We start from the raw sequence: 13522 nt of genomic DNA, 5'->3' as shown, positions 1-13522 counted from the left end.
TCCTGCTGACTCCTGCTCAATCTCTCTGCTCGTCAGGCCCAAGCAGCAGGCGAAGATGGCTGAGTACTGCCGAACCATATTTGGAGACAGGCTGCTGACAGAGCCGCTGGAAAAATACCCAGTAAGTGGCAGCTGGAGAAGGAGGTGGAGGTCTTCCTGAAAAAATTGGTCACTTCTCGTGCTAGGAGATGCCAAAGCAGACACAAGGGAAGTGAAAGAGAAGATGATGCCCTGGACAAATAAGCCTGGTTTGTAAGGGGGTGGAAGACCTCTGAGTTGCAGAGGTTTGCCTAAGCACTTGCCTGACTCTGCTCTTCTCCAGCACTCTGACTCGAGCAACTGGGGAAATGGAGCTCTGTGTAGCCAAGTCGTACCAGTTGTACCCAGCCGAGTCAGTGCGTTTTGGTACGCGGTCCTGTTTCAAATCTGTCTGCCAGCACTTGCTTGGGAAAGAAGCAGGATCAAGGGCTTAGTAGCATTTCAGGCTCTCCCTAGCAAGGCATCTCAATTCCTGCTTCCAGCCTGGAAATATTCCCTTCCAGGCAGAGCTGGGCAGGTCAGGGACACGCACAGCTTTGTGCTCAGAACAGCCGAGTAAAGCTCCCGATCTGCTTGACCCTTGTCAGCAGCTCACTCGGACAGGCGTGTGTTTTGTGGCTGCAGAGCCGTCTGTGGTGATCCCCGCACGCTGCTACTCCAGCTGCCTTGTGAGCGGACATGGATGTACCAACGGGCAGGGCCTGCAAAGTGTGAGGGGGACCTAGTGAAGGAGGGAGCTGAGACACCCAGCCCAAGCATCTCTCTTCAAGCTCTGAGATCGAAAGAAGAGCTGAAAAGCAGCAGTGAGCAAACCAGCAGTTGTCCATGTCCCTGTCCAGGCTATAGGGAAGAACAGTGTGAGCTAAATTATTACTAGGCCTGCTGCTGTCTTTACAGGGAGGGCAGGTCTGGAAGCCCAGGCTGAGTCACACACTTTTGTCTTGAGCCACCAACTCAGGGATCCTTTTTCCAAATGCAGCAGGCAGTGTTTAAATGCTGCCTGAGTGCTGATCTCGGACTGAGCTCTGGGATAACAAGAGATGGAGGTGGAATGTGAAAGCCAGAGGTGTGGGGATGCCTTCAGGCCATGTAGATGGTTTTTCAGCTGTGGCGCAGGATAGGAGGCTGGGAACAGCACGGCCTGTGTGGGCAGCAGAGCACGAGAGGGCCAAGAGGTGCAGAATGCTGGTCTGAAACCAGAGGGGAAGTCTTAGAAAAAATCTGCCTAGCTGTAGTAGGATATGCTGGCAGATGGAGAAATTACACAGTGGCTGAGAGATGTGTCCCTGCACCAGTAAACGGCCAGAGGAATGGTACTGGGAGGGTCAGGAGAGAAGAGCGTTTGAATTCTGTCTTTGAGATGAAAATTCAGTATGAAGTTTATCTGTTGCAGCTGAAGTCAGGAGTGCCTCTGCCAAGTCCTAAGGATCTCTTAGGGAAAATCTTGATTAAGAACAAAAAGAACCAATCTATATCTGGGAAGAGGCAGAGCTCTTTGAAGAAAGGGAGGAATGTGGAACCAGAAATCATCGAGCAGCCAGCCCCTGTGGATGCACAAGATACTGGTATGTCTGAAGGGAAAATGGGGCTAGTAGAGCTAGATGAGCCAGTCTGGCCCTTCCAAACCAGCCCGTACTGGCCCGAGGCAAACGGTCCTAGTCACTAATCCAGTTACCGTCAGAAGCACCATAAGCTTGGATGAGAAATTAGATCTTCAGAATATTTTCAAACCCTGAATTCCGACCAAAAGAGACATCAGCTTACGCCCTGCCCCCGCGTCAGCTCTGAGGCATGTGGCTGCCTGGGCTGGTGGTTCAGTGGTACGTGCTGGCTGTTGCTTTGGTGGAAGGGTTTTCACTGCTTGTAGCTCTTTGATAACCACACACTCACCGTGGCCCAGTTCTTCGCCCTAGTTTCTAGAAACTTAAACTTCTAGAAATTTCAGCCCCACTCCCCTTGCATCCTGCAGTCTTAAGGCTGCACCTCTTGCGCTCAGAGAGGCTGTGGCAGCACAGGGACTTCTCAGTGCTTGTCACGGTCGAAGCACATAAAGTCATGCAGACAAGGTGAGCGCCACTGCAGAGCACCCGCAAATGGTCACCCACGATGTGTGTGACCTTGATGGGGAGACCAGCCCTGTGACAGTCGCTGCTGGGGTGTGAGGGAGGTGTGCAGGAGGAACGATTTGGCCTCCTGAGTGTGCTAGTCCAGTGTGCTAGTTCCTGTTTGGATTTGGCTAATCAAATGGCGTGGCTCTTCCAGTGTGTCCCTGCGTGACTCGGTGGTGAGGTTCTGCAGAGCGCTCTGTTGCTGCAGCCGCGGTGTCTGTCTCGGTGTGCTGCTGATGTGTCCCACTGATTGTGTTCAGTCTGGGCAGGTGATGTGGCTGAAGAGGAACCAGAGGAAGAGGATGAACACCTTGGAAACCTGGACGAAGAGGAAATCAAAAAGCTGCAGTCTGATGAGGTACTGTCACTGGTCCTGTTCCTTTTCCGGTTTTGGGGTTTATTTTCTGCCCTCTGGTTTTCCCTGGGGCCTCACCATACTGCACAGAGATGAACCCAAAATGCAAAGGGCAATGAATGGTGCCGTGATCAGTCGGGGCTTTCCTTCCCCCACGCAGGGGAAACCAAAGAAGAGGAATGATGTTGCAGGCATAGAGAATGTGGCAGAAGAGTTATTTCTGACTCTGCCTTCAGGGCGCTTGGAGAGGTTTAGCCTTAGTCTGATAAAACGGAAGTGTGAAGTGCTGCTGCTGAGGGGGAGGAGGAGATCAGCATTCCCATGAATGAAAAAGAAAAAATTTTCTGTTTCTCTCTCCCAAATGTCACTTAGAGAGGAGGGAAATCAGTGTCCCCAGTTCATCCCAGGCTCTGTGCTTTGAGAGGTTAAAGAGGTCCAGGGTTCTGACATAATGATACCTCTCCGTGTGCCTCAGTTTTTACCAAGCCACCTAGAAGCTCTGTGCCCCTGGCTACGCTGCCCGCAATGTAACTGTGGGACCAGGGAGCCAGCGGAACTGGTGTGCTCTGGTCAGGGCAGCCACTAGAGTTCTTAGATTGTGAAGCCCGGTGTGGTTCGTGTCATCTCTTCATCTGTCTTCCCTTGGGGTTTGGTTTCTGCCTAGGGCACTGCGGGTCTGGAAGTGACAGCATACGAGGAGATGTCCAGCCTGGTTAACTACATCCAGCCTATCAAGTTCGACTCCTTCGAAGTCTCTGCCCGTAAGTCAGACTCGGTCCTTGCAGCACCCCGCATGTTTCTGTTCCGGCAGGAGAGCAGTGCTCTCACACGCTGCTCTTCTCCACCCTCCTGGGGGACCTGCTTTCACCCGTTTCCGCTGGTGTTCCCTCTCTCTCCCACAACATGCGATGGTCACAAATGCTTCCTCCTGCCCTCCTCCCTGTGATGAGGGATTGGGAGGGAGAAGGAAGGGAGAGTCAGAGACTGCTCCCACTTTAAAGACTGGAGGCCAGGGCCATCTCCCTGCTTTGCTGCTTCTGAGGGCAGGGTGGCGCCCAGCTTTTCTGAATGCGTGTGCCTGGCTGGGGAGGGGACAGAGAAAGAGCTGAAGTGCTGAAAATGCATGTGACTTCTTACACGAGTAGGTTCCTCTGAACAGTTTTCTCCACTTGGGTCTAGCTTTGAGTGAGCTGCTTTGATTGGGGGAAGAAAGAAAAGAAAATCAAAATCAAAATAGGGCCTGAAGAAGGGGAAACGTGACAAAACAACAAACTCGTGTGAGACTTCGAACATTTGGATTCACTTGGAGCTCAGACGCCAGGCAGGAGCTATTCTCTGAACGCCCCTGAAATCCAGGAGGAGATGGGCCAAAGGCTTGCTGTGTAAGCTGTGGCGAGCCGTTCCTCTCTATCCGCTGGGAAGTTCCCGTCCTGCAGTGCACGACCACTGTCACCCTGGGAAACAGAGATCACCTTGTACGGAGTGTTTTCCTCCATCCCTTTTCAAGGGACCAGACGAGGGTACCTGGTAGAAAGGGGGAGTGACAGGCCAAGATCCCCTTGGGTCCATCCATCCCCCCACCCAGCACAGGGCTGGGCACGCAGTCCTTCTGAACGCTTCCTTATCCTGTTTCTAGAGAAGAACCGGAGTTACGTCATCTCTTCCTTCACGGAGCTGAAGGCTTATGATCTACTAACCAAGTTCCCTGTGCAGTTTGTAGAGTATCCTTTCGGCAGCCTCTGTCCAGAGTAGGTGGTTGTATGGAGCGTGGGAGCTGCTGGCAGCTTGGGTAAGGCTGAGGCTTTTCCGGCTGGCCTCTGCCTTCAGAGCCAGGTAATCACCAGGGATACAAGGTGTGCAGGTGCCAGAGCCACGGGACCTTCCTGGGTGGCTCGGGGGCTGTTCAGAGATTCTCAGCAGGCTGCGTCCTGCTGCAGGGTACACCAAGGCTGCCAAAAACTTGTCCTTAAGTGCAAAGGCGGTGGGAAAGGAGCCTCTTGTTGCCTGGGCCTCCCTTACTTCTTGTCTGGAAGGCTCTGAGCATTGGTTACAGAGCTTAAACAATTGTCGTGCTCTGAATCCGTGAGCTAGCCTCAGGGTACACAAGTTGTGCTCCAGACTTGTTTCCAATAGAGCAACTGCAGATACAACAAGCGACAGATGAGCCGGATTTACCCCAAAGGCACCCGGATGGACTCCTCCAATTACATGCCCCAGATGTTCTGGAACATCGGCTGTCAGATGGTGGCACTCAACTTCCAGACCATGGGTGAGTGTCTCATTGTCCCTCCAGCTCCACCAGTGGGTGAGGCCTGTGCCTTGTGTTCAGTGTCTCTTCCCTCGCTGCTGTTTCCCTGCCCACGCCTGCTCCATGCGCCTTCTCCCAGAGCGGAGGTGGTGGTCTTTGGCTCCATCTCCCACACACCAAAATCACTTTCTAGGCCCAGCACAAGCCTGGCACACGGTGTGCAGGATGCTGGCCCTACACCCCTGCCATAAACCCATACACAGCTTGTCAGCCGGTGCCCAGGTACCATCTGGGTACCACCCTGTAGCATGAGGTCAGGCTAAATAACGTACACAAACGCATCAGGAGCTCCTGCCTCCCCGGAGCTGCTGCCTCCTTTGCCAGGCAGCAGGCAGAGCTCCATCTGGCTGCACGACTGGCCTGTCTGTGCTGTGACACTCAGTATTTTGACCTGAACAGGGAGGAAGGGCCTTTCCTTGCTGCACAAGCATGAGAAGGGAAGAAAAGCCTCCAGAGAAAGCTAATCTTTACCCCCTCCCTTCCTTAGAGCTGTGTCTTATGTCTAGAGCGTAGAGGACCAGCTGTAGGATCAGTGGGAGAAAAAAAAGTGACTTAGAGAGAGAGAGAGATTGGTTACAGGGAGGATCTTGCCTTGAAGGCAGGTGCAGAAACCAGCAGCTGGTGTTCTCCAGAGGAGGAGATGGGTGAGAGGAGCCCCAAAATGAAAGAGGGAGGGAGTGGAGAGGTTCAGAGAACTGGGTACTTCACACCCCAGAATAGCGGGAACTCCTTAAAGGGGGTTTAATTTAGTTCTACCCATGACTTATGGTGCAATCATAAGCAACCGGTTTTCTTAAAGCAGCTGCTGTAATATTTCTCCCTGTAGGGTGCTGAGAGGCTTAATTAGTGTTTGAAATGGCTTTGTGAGCCTTCGGCTAGCAGGGGCTGTAAGAGTACGGCATCTTTCAGCTCACTCGTAGCACTGATGAGGTCCTTCAGGCGCTGTTGTGTTCCTCTCCGCAGACGTCCCCATGCAGCAGAACATGGCTGTCTTTGAGTTCAACGGCCAGTGTGGCTATCTGCTCAAGCACGAATTCCTGCGGCGGCCAGACAAGCAGTTCGACCCCTTCTCTGTGGACCGCATTGACGTGGTGGAGGCCAGTACCCTGTCTGTCACGGCAAGTACAACCTGTGGTGCTGCTGCTCCCCCGACAGCTGGCTCCTGGCACCACAAGTGTAACTGGCATCGATGTCCCCGCTGTTTATTACCCAGTAGAGTTAGTTCTTAGTGGCAAATGAACCCAGAGAGTCCCGTGGGAGAGCACTACCATGGCAACTCCCAGGCTTTTCACTATTTTAAATTAATCATAATCACATGAAAATGGAAAATTAGCATCTGCCACACAGGAGAAGCCAAGGCTGTGGTGATGGGGAGGGAGGAGGCTGGAGGAAATGCCGATGCAGGAAACATGGGTGGAAGTAAAAGAACAACCTGTTGTGGGTTGGAAGCTGCAGCAGAGCAGATGTTTTGGGGTGGGAGAGTGACTTTGGGGTGAAGGTATGGGTGGGTTCTTCTTTTCAGCAGTTACTACTCATGTTTCTGTTCGTTTGTAGATACTGTCTGGTCAGTTCCTCTCTGACCGCAGCGTGAAGACCTACGTGGAAGTAGAGCTGTTTGGGTTACCAAGAGACACAAAACGCAAATACAGAACCAAACTGACCTCCACTGCCAACTCCATTAACCCTGTGTGGAAAGAGGAGGCTTTTGTTTTTGAAAAGGTAGTAACGTTTGATGGTAGGTTGGACAGAGAATCCTTAAAGATCCTGTTGGCCACAAGCCCTGCCTCTTGAGGGGTCAGTGACCACAGAAGAGATTCCTTTCTGGAGACCTCGGGCCTGGCTTCAGACACGCAAGGAGCTGCATGCTCTGTTCTCAGATAGTATCCAAACCACAGTATCCAAAACAACTCTCCATCAATATTTCCCTGAGCAGACAAGGGGTAGCTGGGGACGCTTCTGGAAATAGCAGGCATCAGAAGTCTCCCATCTGTGATGCGATGCGCTTCAGACTGAATTGGCTAATCAGCTTTGACAACTTCAAGCACCAGGAAGCAGAAAGGAACTGCCTGTCTGTGGTTAAACTGTAAATGAGAACCAGACAAACTGGAGAAGTGATGGGACCGGTGGGGGGGTGCAGTTGTGCCAGACTCCAGAAGGCTGCCCTGTTTGTCCCCAAGAACTCAGTGGTCACTGATCCAGCGCCAGGCTACAGGGAAGTGAAGTCAAAGGTGATAGGAACGTTTGGCCTTTCTGCAGTAAGTTACGAAGGCAAAACACACCTTATGCCATCCATCCCCGTCCAGCACAGCGGGCAGGAGCACGTGTTTTCAGCCTGCTTGGGATGTGGTAGATAAATATTACCCTCATTTCAGAAAACACTTTCCAGGCTTCAGTTCTGGTAGAATAATTTTTAGTTCATTTTATGGCGGAAGATGGGGGAGGAAGGAGGCAGGAGCCCTTGCAGCAAAGTTACCGTGCTTGTGAAGTAGCCTTCCAAGTTCTCTCCCTTCTCGGTGAGTCTTTGTGGAAGCTGTGGTTTGGAGGGTTTGTTGCCCCATTTTTTCTTGAGGTAAACTGCCCTCCTGTGACCCTGTGCCCGCTTCTCTGAGAAGCCCGTGCTCTGTGGCGTTTCCATGAATTCAGTTGTGCTGTGATAAGCTGTAGCCTTACACTACAAGATGCAGAAATGGGCAGTGACTTCCTTGGAGAGGGGGCATTGTTTTGTTGGAAGGAGAAGAGAGCCAAGTTCGACTTGGTGAAGCAAGTTTGGATTAGGAGTTAGAGGCGAGGACCTGGGTGCCTTACTCTGTTTTTTTCCTTAGATCATGATGCCTGAGTTGGCATCTCTCAAAATTGCAGCTTGGGAGGAAGGAGGGAAGTTCATCGGTCATCGTGTCATTCCCATTATTGCATTGCACTCAGGTAAATTTTGTGGAAATTCCTTCAGCTTTTGTGCCCTGGAGACCTGTCCTTTGGCAGCTGTGAAGAACATAATCAGCATCTGCAGATTTTGCTAATCTCCATTCCTGTCAGCAGTGGAGCCTTCAAAGGCATCCCGTTAGAGAACGGCCTTGGCTTCATTCCATCCTGTGTTCACCAAGCCCTGCTCTGAAGAGGGCCGCTGTGGTGCAGGTGGAGCACGCGTTGATCCTGAGCTGGCTCTCCTGCTTTGATTTCAGGCTATCACCACGTCTGTCTGCGCAGCGAAAGCAACATGCCGCTCACCATGCCTGCGCTCTTTGTGTACCTGGAGATTAAGGACTATGTTCCCGATGCCTGGGCAGGTACTGCGTGATGGCGCACGCGCTGGGGTTCTGGCTTTGCCCAAACTCTGATCGAGAAGCATTTTTCCAGTGTAGAGGGTTGCTTTCCTGCTGCACCCTTAATTCCTTGTCAGGGTGGGACTTGAGTACGTGCCAGCATCCTGTCACACCCAGCTTTCCTCAGAAGAGGATGCTTGGCTGTGACTGACTGGTTCCCAGTATGGCCCAAGGCGCACACAGCTGACATGCAGTGCAGACGTGACTGGCTCTGCTTCGGAATGAGTTGGCGGTTTTACTGCTTTTATTTGGAGGCAGGGAGAGGTTTCCTGGAGTGACGAGGTGACACTTATCGGGGCTGATGAGAATAAGGCTTTAGGGAGCACAGCAGCGTTCTTCAGCCCTGGTTGGAGAGGGAGGGTCTTGCTGGTGCCAAGAGCTAGTGACCCCCCTTTAAAAAGGGGATGGTCAGATAGGGAGAGGTGAATCAGGACAAAAGTCCCACTGGAGGAATTAACAGCAGAACTTCTTAACAGTCATGAAAAAAGCCGTGCAGAGTGTAACAGCATCAGCCACGGAGGGTCTAGTCAGTACTTCTGTGTTCACTCTCTTCTGCTGTGATCATACAAATGAACCGTATTCGGGGGAAACCCCGTCAAATTGATGGGTTTAACGTGTATTTGTAAATCAGACCAGGTTTATACAGCACTGGACTGGAACTGGAGCAGGGAGCTGTAGGGAAGGCTGAATTTTGGATTTTGGGAGCAGCGTGCTTGCTTCAGCTTCACAGAGCTGCCCGAAACATCAGTTGTGAGCCAGCTGGGCTGGGGCCGAAGCCGGTGCTGTGCTGTCGCGGAGAAGCTTGTTACAGGCTGCCCTGGGCCAGAAGGGGAAGCAGGAGGCAAGGACAGTGAGATTAGAGTCACTGGACAATCGGAGCAAAGACCTCTTTGTTTCTAGATCTGACCATTGCTCTCTCCAACCCCATCAAGTTCTTCAGTCTGCAGGACAAGAGATCCAGTCAGCTGAAAGATTGCTCGGTCGAGGTCAGTTCTTCCAAGTTCTGTTCCTGCCTCTAAAACATCTTGCACGGATTCCACCTGAAATGATGGAGCTTTGATTTACGACTGATCTTTGTTTTAGAGGCCTGGCACCCAGAGGAACCTCCCGTCCGCTGAAACAAACGGGATACCAGACTTCAAGGGGCATTGCAGGATTCCCCCTTCAAATGGGCCTGCAGGTAAAGCTGTGGGCATGGGCTGGGCTAGAAGGGAAAGCTTGTCCGCTCAGAAGGCTGGAAGAGACAGTGCTGGAGGGTGAAGATCCTTGGTAATGGGGTCAGAACCTCTCCAGCCACATCACCAGCTTAAATTCTGTGCTTGTCATTCATGGCAAAAGCCGTCATTATCCTGACTCCTGGGCTGGAGGAGCATGATGTGCTTTTACTGCACCACAGAAGAGTCACCTCAGGTACCTGCTGAGAACCTAGGAGACGAGCTGACGGTCCAGCTGGCACGAACATGGTCTTTCCCCTCTGAGGCAGGGCTGATGTAGGGGGTAGCTCTGCTGGTTCCTGTGCTGTCTCGCACACGTGCTGAGGACTCTGATAGAGGCCCTCAGTTTCCCAGGCTCAGCACAGAGTTCCCTGGGAGACAACTGCACTAAGAGGGAACCACTGTCCAGGGAAGAAGTGGTCTGGGACAGAGATGTAGCCTCTTTTCATCTTCAGTGTGAAGTTAGAGATTAGATGTTGATTTTGAGCAAAGACATGATAATTCTGGTCATTTCTGAGACAAAGGTTCTGAGATCTAGCCCGGTTTTATCCCATAATACCTCACTGCTCTTCAGTGCTCTGCTGTTCTTTCCAAGGGTCTCGTTCTGAAGGTTACTGTTGATTTCTGACATTTTAAGTATGTTTAGATCCCCCTGAAAACTCTGTATCTTGTGAAACTGCGCTTGTGCCAGAGTCCAAGTGCGTAATCCTGGGAGCTTTAAAGATCAGCAGTTCTATCACTCAGCTCAGGTGAGCACCAGGCTCTTGATAGATCCGTTACACGCTCAGAGCGAGCAGATCCCCCAGCTGGCATTGCGCAGGAGTGGGAATGGAGCACGGTTCTGGGATTTCACCACCAAAGTAAATGGGACCCGGTAACGTAACACGGGCAAATACCACTCAACCGACCAGGCAGGCGAGTCAGAAAAAAGTTACGGATTTGCTTTAGTAGTACTCAGATGACAAAGTCAGCCTTTACTACTGGGTTTAAAGAAGTTCTAGCAGAGGAAGAGCACCCTAAGAGTATGTTTGTTCCTTTCATACTGACACCTTCTTGGCCCTACAAACCAGCATGGCTAGCAGTTGTTAAAGGTGGAGGATGGGTGCAGGTGCCAGATGGAATGTTCCTCCACCGTGCTTCTTACACCAGCGAACTGACAGCGTAGTTTCAGGCTGGGTAAGAGCACATCCCCTCTGCACGCCTGGGTTACCTCCTCCTCTGCACTGGGCTCTGCAGGAACTGTCAGCTCATTGGGATTGTGAAAGTATTTATTACCTGTAGCAACGTGGTGAGTGTCCTTTGAAATAGGTTGGCTTCAAAACAGTCAGTTTTGACGTGACTTCTCACGAAATGAGTTTACACATGCCAAACCATCCGTAACAATATTTGGCTGATACAGAACAAATGCCCCTTTTGTCTGGCGGGGCAGAGAGTCCCGTTCCCTTTCTGCTGTCCCTGTTAATGTTCGCAAGCACTTACGCGTCTCAGCAGCTTAATTAATTCCTTTTATTCACGCCACTGCCCTTTGGGTGGCCCATGTTCTGGATGAGCTCTCCACGGGCCGTTTCCAACCCGACGGTCCCAGATAGGACATAAACAGGAACCTCTCTGTGATTTCAGGAGCAGCAGCTTTCGCCAAGGATGGAACTGTGATAGACGTGACGCAGCTTGCAGGTAACTCCCTCGTGCTGTTCGTGTGGGCTGAGGCCCTGTCAGTCATCTTGCATTCCCTCTCTGTCCAGTTTCTGACTGGGATAGAGATGGACCCTGTTTTGCAATTCAAGACCTGTCCCAACCTGCCTGCTCTGGCCAGCACTAAAGACAAACCACATCAGCCTCCGGGCCTGGGGACCGGTTCCCTTCCCGAAGCACCACCTGCCCCTTGGCAATTGCCGTGGTGTGTGGCGAGCTCCGAGGTTGGGGTGAGCTCACAGCAGGTCGCAAGGAGAAGAGGCTTGGAGTTGCCAGGGTCCATGCCTTATGCAAGCTGGGCCACTGTCAGCTGCTCAGGGAGGTCTGAGGAGCTTTGGCCTGCTCCAGCTTTAGCCCTGGAGGCCACTGGCTGCAGCAACACTGCAACAAGTCGACTTCAGAGCAGGGGAGGAGGCTGGAGCTGTCGCAGCAGTTCTGCTTGGCCAGAAGCGAGGGTTCCTTTCCCCTGCCTAAACCAGAGGTCACATGCACCCCCTATAACAGAAAGCGTTGTTCCTCCACGCTGCTGTGCCCTGGCGCTGTGTGACACACAGGAATGCACCTCAGGAGTAACCAGCGTGCCTAATCCTGCCACAGACTGAAGGCACAGGAGTAAACCTGTCGCGCTCAGGACATGGTGCCAAGTAACTGTGATGCGCGTTAATTCGAAATTATTTCGAAAGGAAGAGCTTCCCCAGGACAGAGCTGTGGTCATTTCAAATACGTACTCTGGTAAGAACCATCCCATAGCAGAGCAGGCTCTGAGGTGAGAGTCTGCCCTTGCTGCCTCAGACTCTTGCACTTGAGCTGTACCATCAGCTTCCTCGGTACGAGTCTGTCGAGGGGAGCTGACCCTACACAGCACAGCGCTGGGTTACGGACCCCCCCACAGGTTCTGGTACGTTTTACATATTCCAAGCCCAGCAAAAAATTACTGCCCCGAGCAGATTGCTCTCCTTGGCCTTTCTGCCACAGACAGCCCCATCGACCTGACTCGCTCCTGCCAGGTGATGCGGTTCACAGGCACGCTCCCCCTCTCATCTCCATCTGCCTCAAAAGCCCTGTCGTTTGTTCCTCACCACCGAGGAAATGCCCGGCGTTACAGCTGGAGCGGATGAAAGCACCTGTTTTGCAAAAAAATCTGTAAGACAGTAGCAAAGCTTTTCCCTTATAACTAGAGCTGCCAGCTGGCTTAACCCTTGTGCTGCCTTTGGGGTACTTGGAATCTTGGAAAAGGGTGTGAGGCACAAGGCAGACTGGCACGTTGCCACCAGTGTGTTCTTCTGGCCACACCACCAAAGGCAGCAATTCTTTGGGCCACCCCTGTGCCAGGCACCCCCCAGATTGTGAACTAAGCTGCAGGGAGGAGTGCTGAAAAAACCTGCCTGACCCCAAAAGGCATCTCAGCAGGTTGAGAAACGCTCTGTGGGAGAAAACGGCCTCTCTTTATTGTGTGTTTCAGAGCCTCAGACAGCCAGCCTGGCAGAACTGCAGCAGATGAAGCTCTTCCTGAAGCTGCTGAAGAAGCAGGAGAAGGAACTGAGGGAGCTGGAGCGGAAAGGAAGTAAACGGAGGGAGGAGCTGCTGCAGAAATACTCTGTCCTCTTCTCAGAGCCCAGCTGCTATGGAGGCAGGAAAAGGACGATAAACAGTAGGAAAACCCAGAAGAAGAGGTAAGTACAGCACAGGGTCTCCAGCAGGCCCTGGAGAGCAATGTGGGCTCCTCTGGAGGAAAGATGGGGTGGTGCGGGCACCCACACCTCCCTGGGCTCAGGAGGTGCCAGCCAGTCCCACTGAGGCCTGGGTAGGAAGGTCAGGCTTGTATCGGCCTCTCTAGAAGCAACTCAGCTGCTGTCTCTGTTCTGCAGGAGTTTGACAGCGGGTGATGTTGGTACGTGTGGACACCCTGTGGAGGTGGCAGATCGCGTTGACAGCCGAGTGCTGGAGCTGCGAGAGCAGCTGGAGATGGACCTCATGCTCCTGGGGGAGGAGCACCATCTGGGGATCCTCAGAAAGAAAGAGCAGCATGCCACAGAGGTGAGGACCGCCAGTGTCAGCAGGAGAGCCCTGGCAAGGGCAGCTGGAAAAAAGTTTTTCATGAAACTGTGAGCTCGGAAATGGGGCCACAGGGCAGAAAAACCCCTCAAAGTGATTGTCGGGGCTATGCAAGATAATTGAGAATGTAGACAGCAATACCTTGTCAGAAGCTGTAAAAATCCAGCAGAAATGTTTTTATAGGTCGGTAATTTCAATTCAGAATTGAGGAGTGCTGCCCTCAGCACATCAGGCTCCATCTGCTTAAACCCTTCCAGTAGCTTAGCTGGGGGTTAACGTGGTGTTCCCTGGCTTCCTGCGCTGCCAGGCGCCAGCTCTCGAGCAGTGTGGGGTCGGGAGGCTGCGCTGCACTCCTCGCGGCCCCCTGCTCGATGCCAACCCACAGAGCGAGGGGGGCACACGGGCAGCTGAAGCCCTGTGGGTTCACCAGT

At 52.5% G+C, this 13522-nt stretch overlaps 1 protein-coding gene across 1 annotated transcript in view; it reads left to right on the top strand.

Moving 5' to 3' along the window:
- PLCB2 (phospholipase C, beta 2) overlaps positions 1–13088 on the top strand; it is a gene marked incomplete at its 3' end in the record, with an annotated part of 36026 nt that extends 22938 nt beyond the window's left edge. The window contains exons 13-27 of the mRNA XM_010146236.1: positions 37–121; positions 1433–1604; positions 2408–2505; positions 3167–3263; positions 4139–4223; positions 4647–4771; positions 5774–5928; positions 6365–6529; positions 7633–7732; positions 7990–8094; positions 9031–9116; positions 9214–9310; positions 10965–11018; positions 12499–12709; positions 12905–13088. Of these exons, the coding sequence (XP_010144538.1) occupies positions 37–121; positions 1433–1604; positions 2408–2505; positions 3167–3263; positions 4139–4223; positions 4647–4771; positions 5774–5928; positions 6365–6529; positions 7633–7732; positions 7990–8094; positions 9031–9116; positions 9214–9310; positions 10965–11018; positions 12499–12709; positions 12905–13088 (1819 nt within the window). The remainder of the gene's footprint in view (positions 1–36; positions 122–1432; positions 1605–2407; positions 2506–3166; positions 3264–4138; positions 4224–4646; positions 4772–5773; positions 5929–6364; positions 6530–7632; positions 7733–7989; positions 8095–9030; positions 9117–9213; positions 9311–10964; positions 11019–12498; positions 12710–12904) is intronic.
- Between the last annotated feature and the right edge of the window lie 434 nt (positions 13089–13522).

The sequence above is a fragment of the Buceros rhinoceros genome, unplaced genomic scaffold, assembly GCF_000710305.1.
Source record: "Buceros rhinoceros silvestris isolate BGI_N320 unplaced genomic scaffold, ASM71030v1 scaffold19892, whole genome shotgun sequence".
NCBI classification, from domain to species: domain Eukaryota; kingdom Metazoa; phylum Chordata; class Aves; order Bucerotiformes; family Bucerotidae; genus Buceros; species Buceros rhinoceros.
The sequence above is the reverse complement of the archived record's forward strand: the minus strand, read 5'-3'. Positions and strand labels throughout refer to the sequence as shown.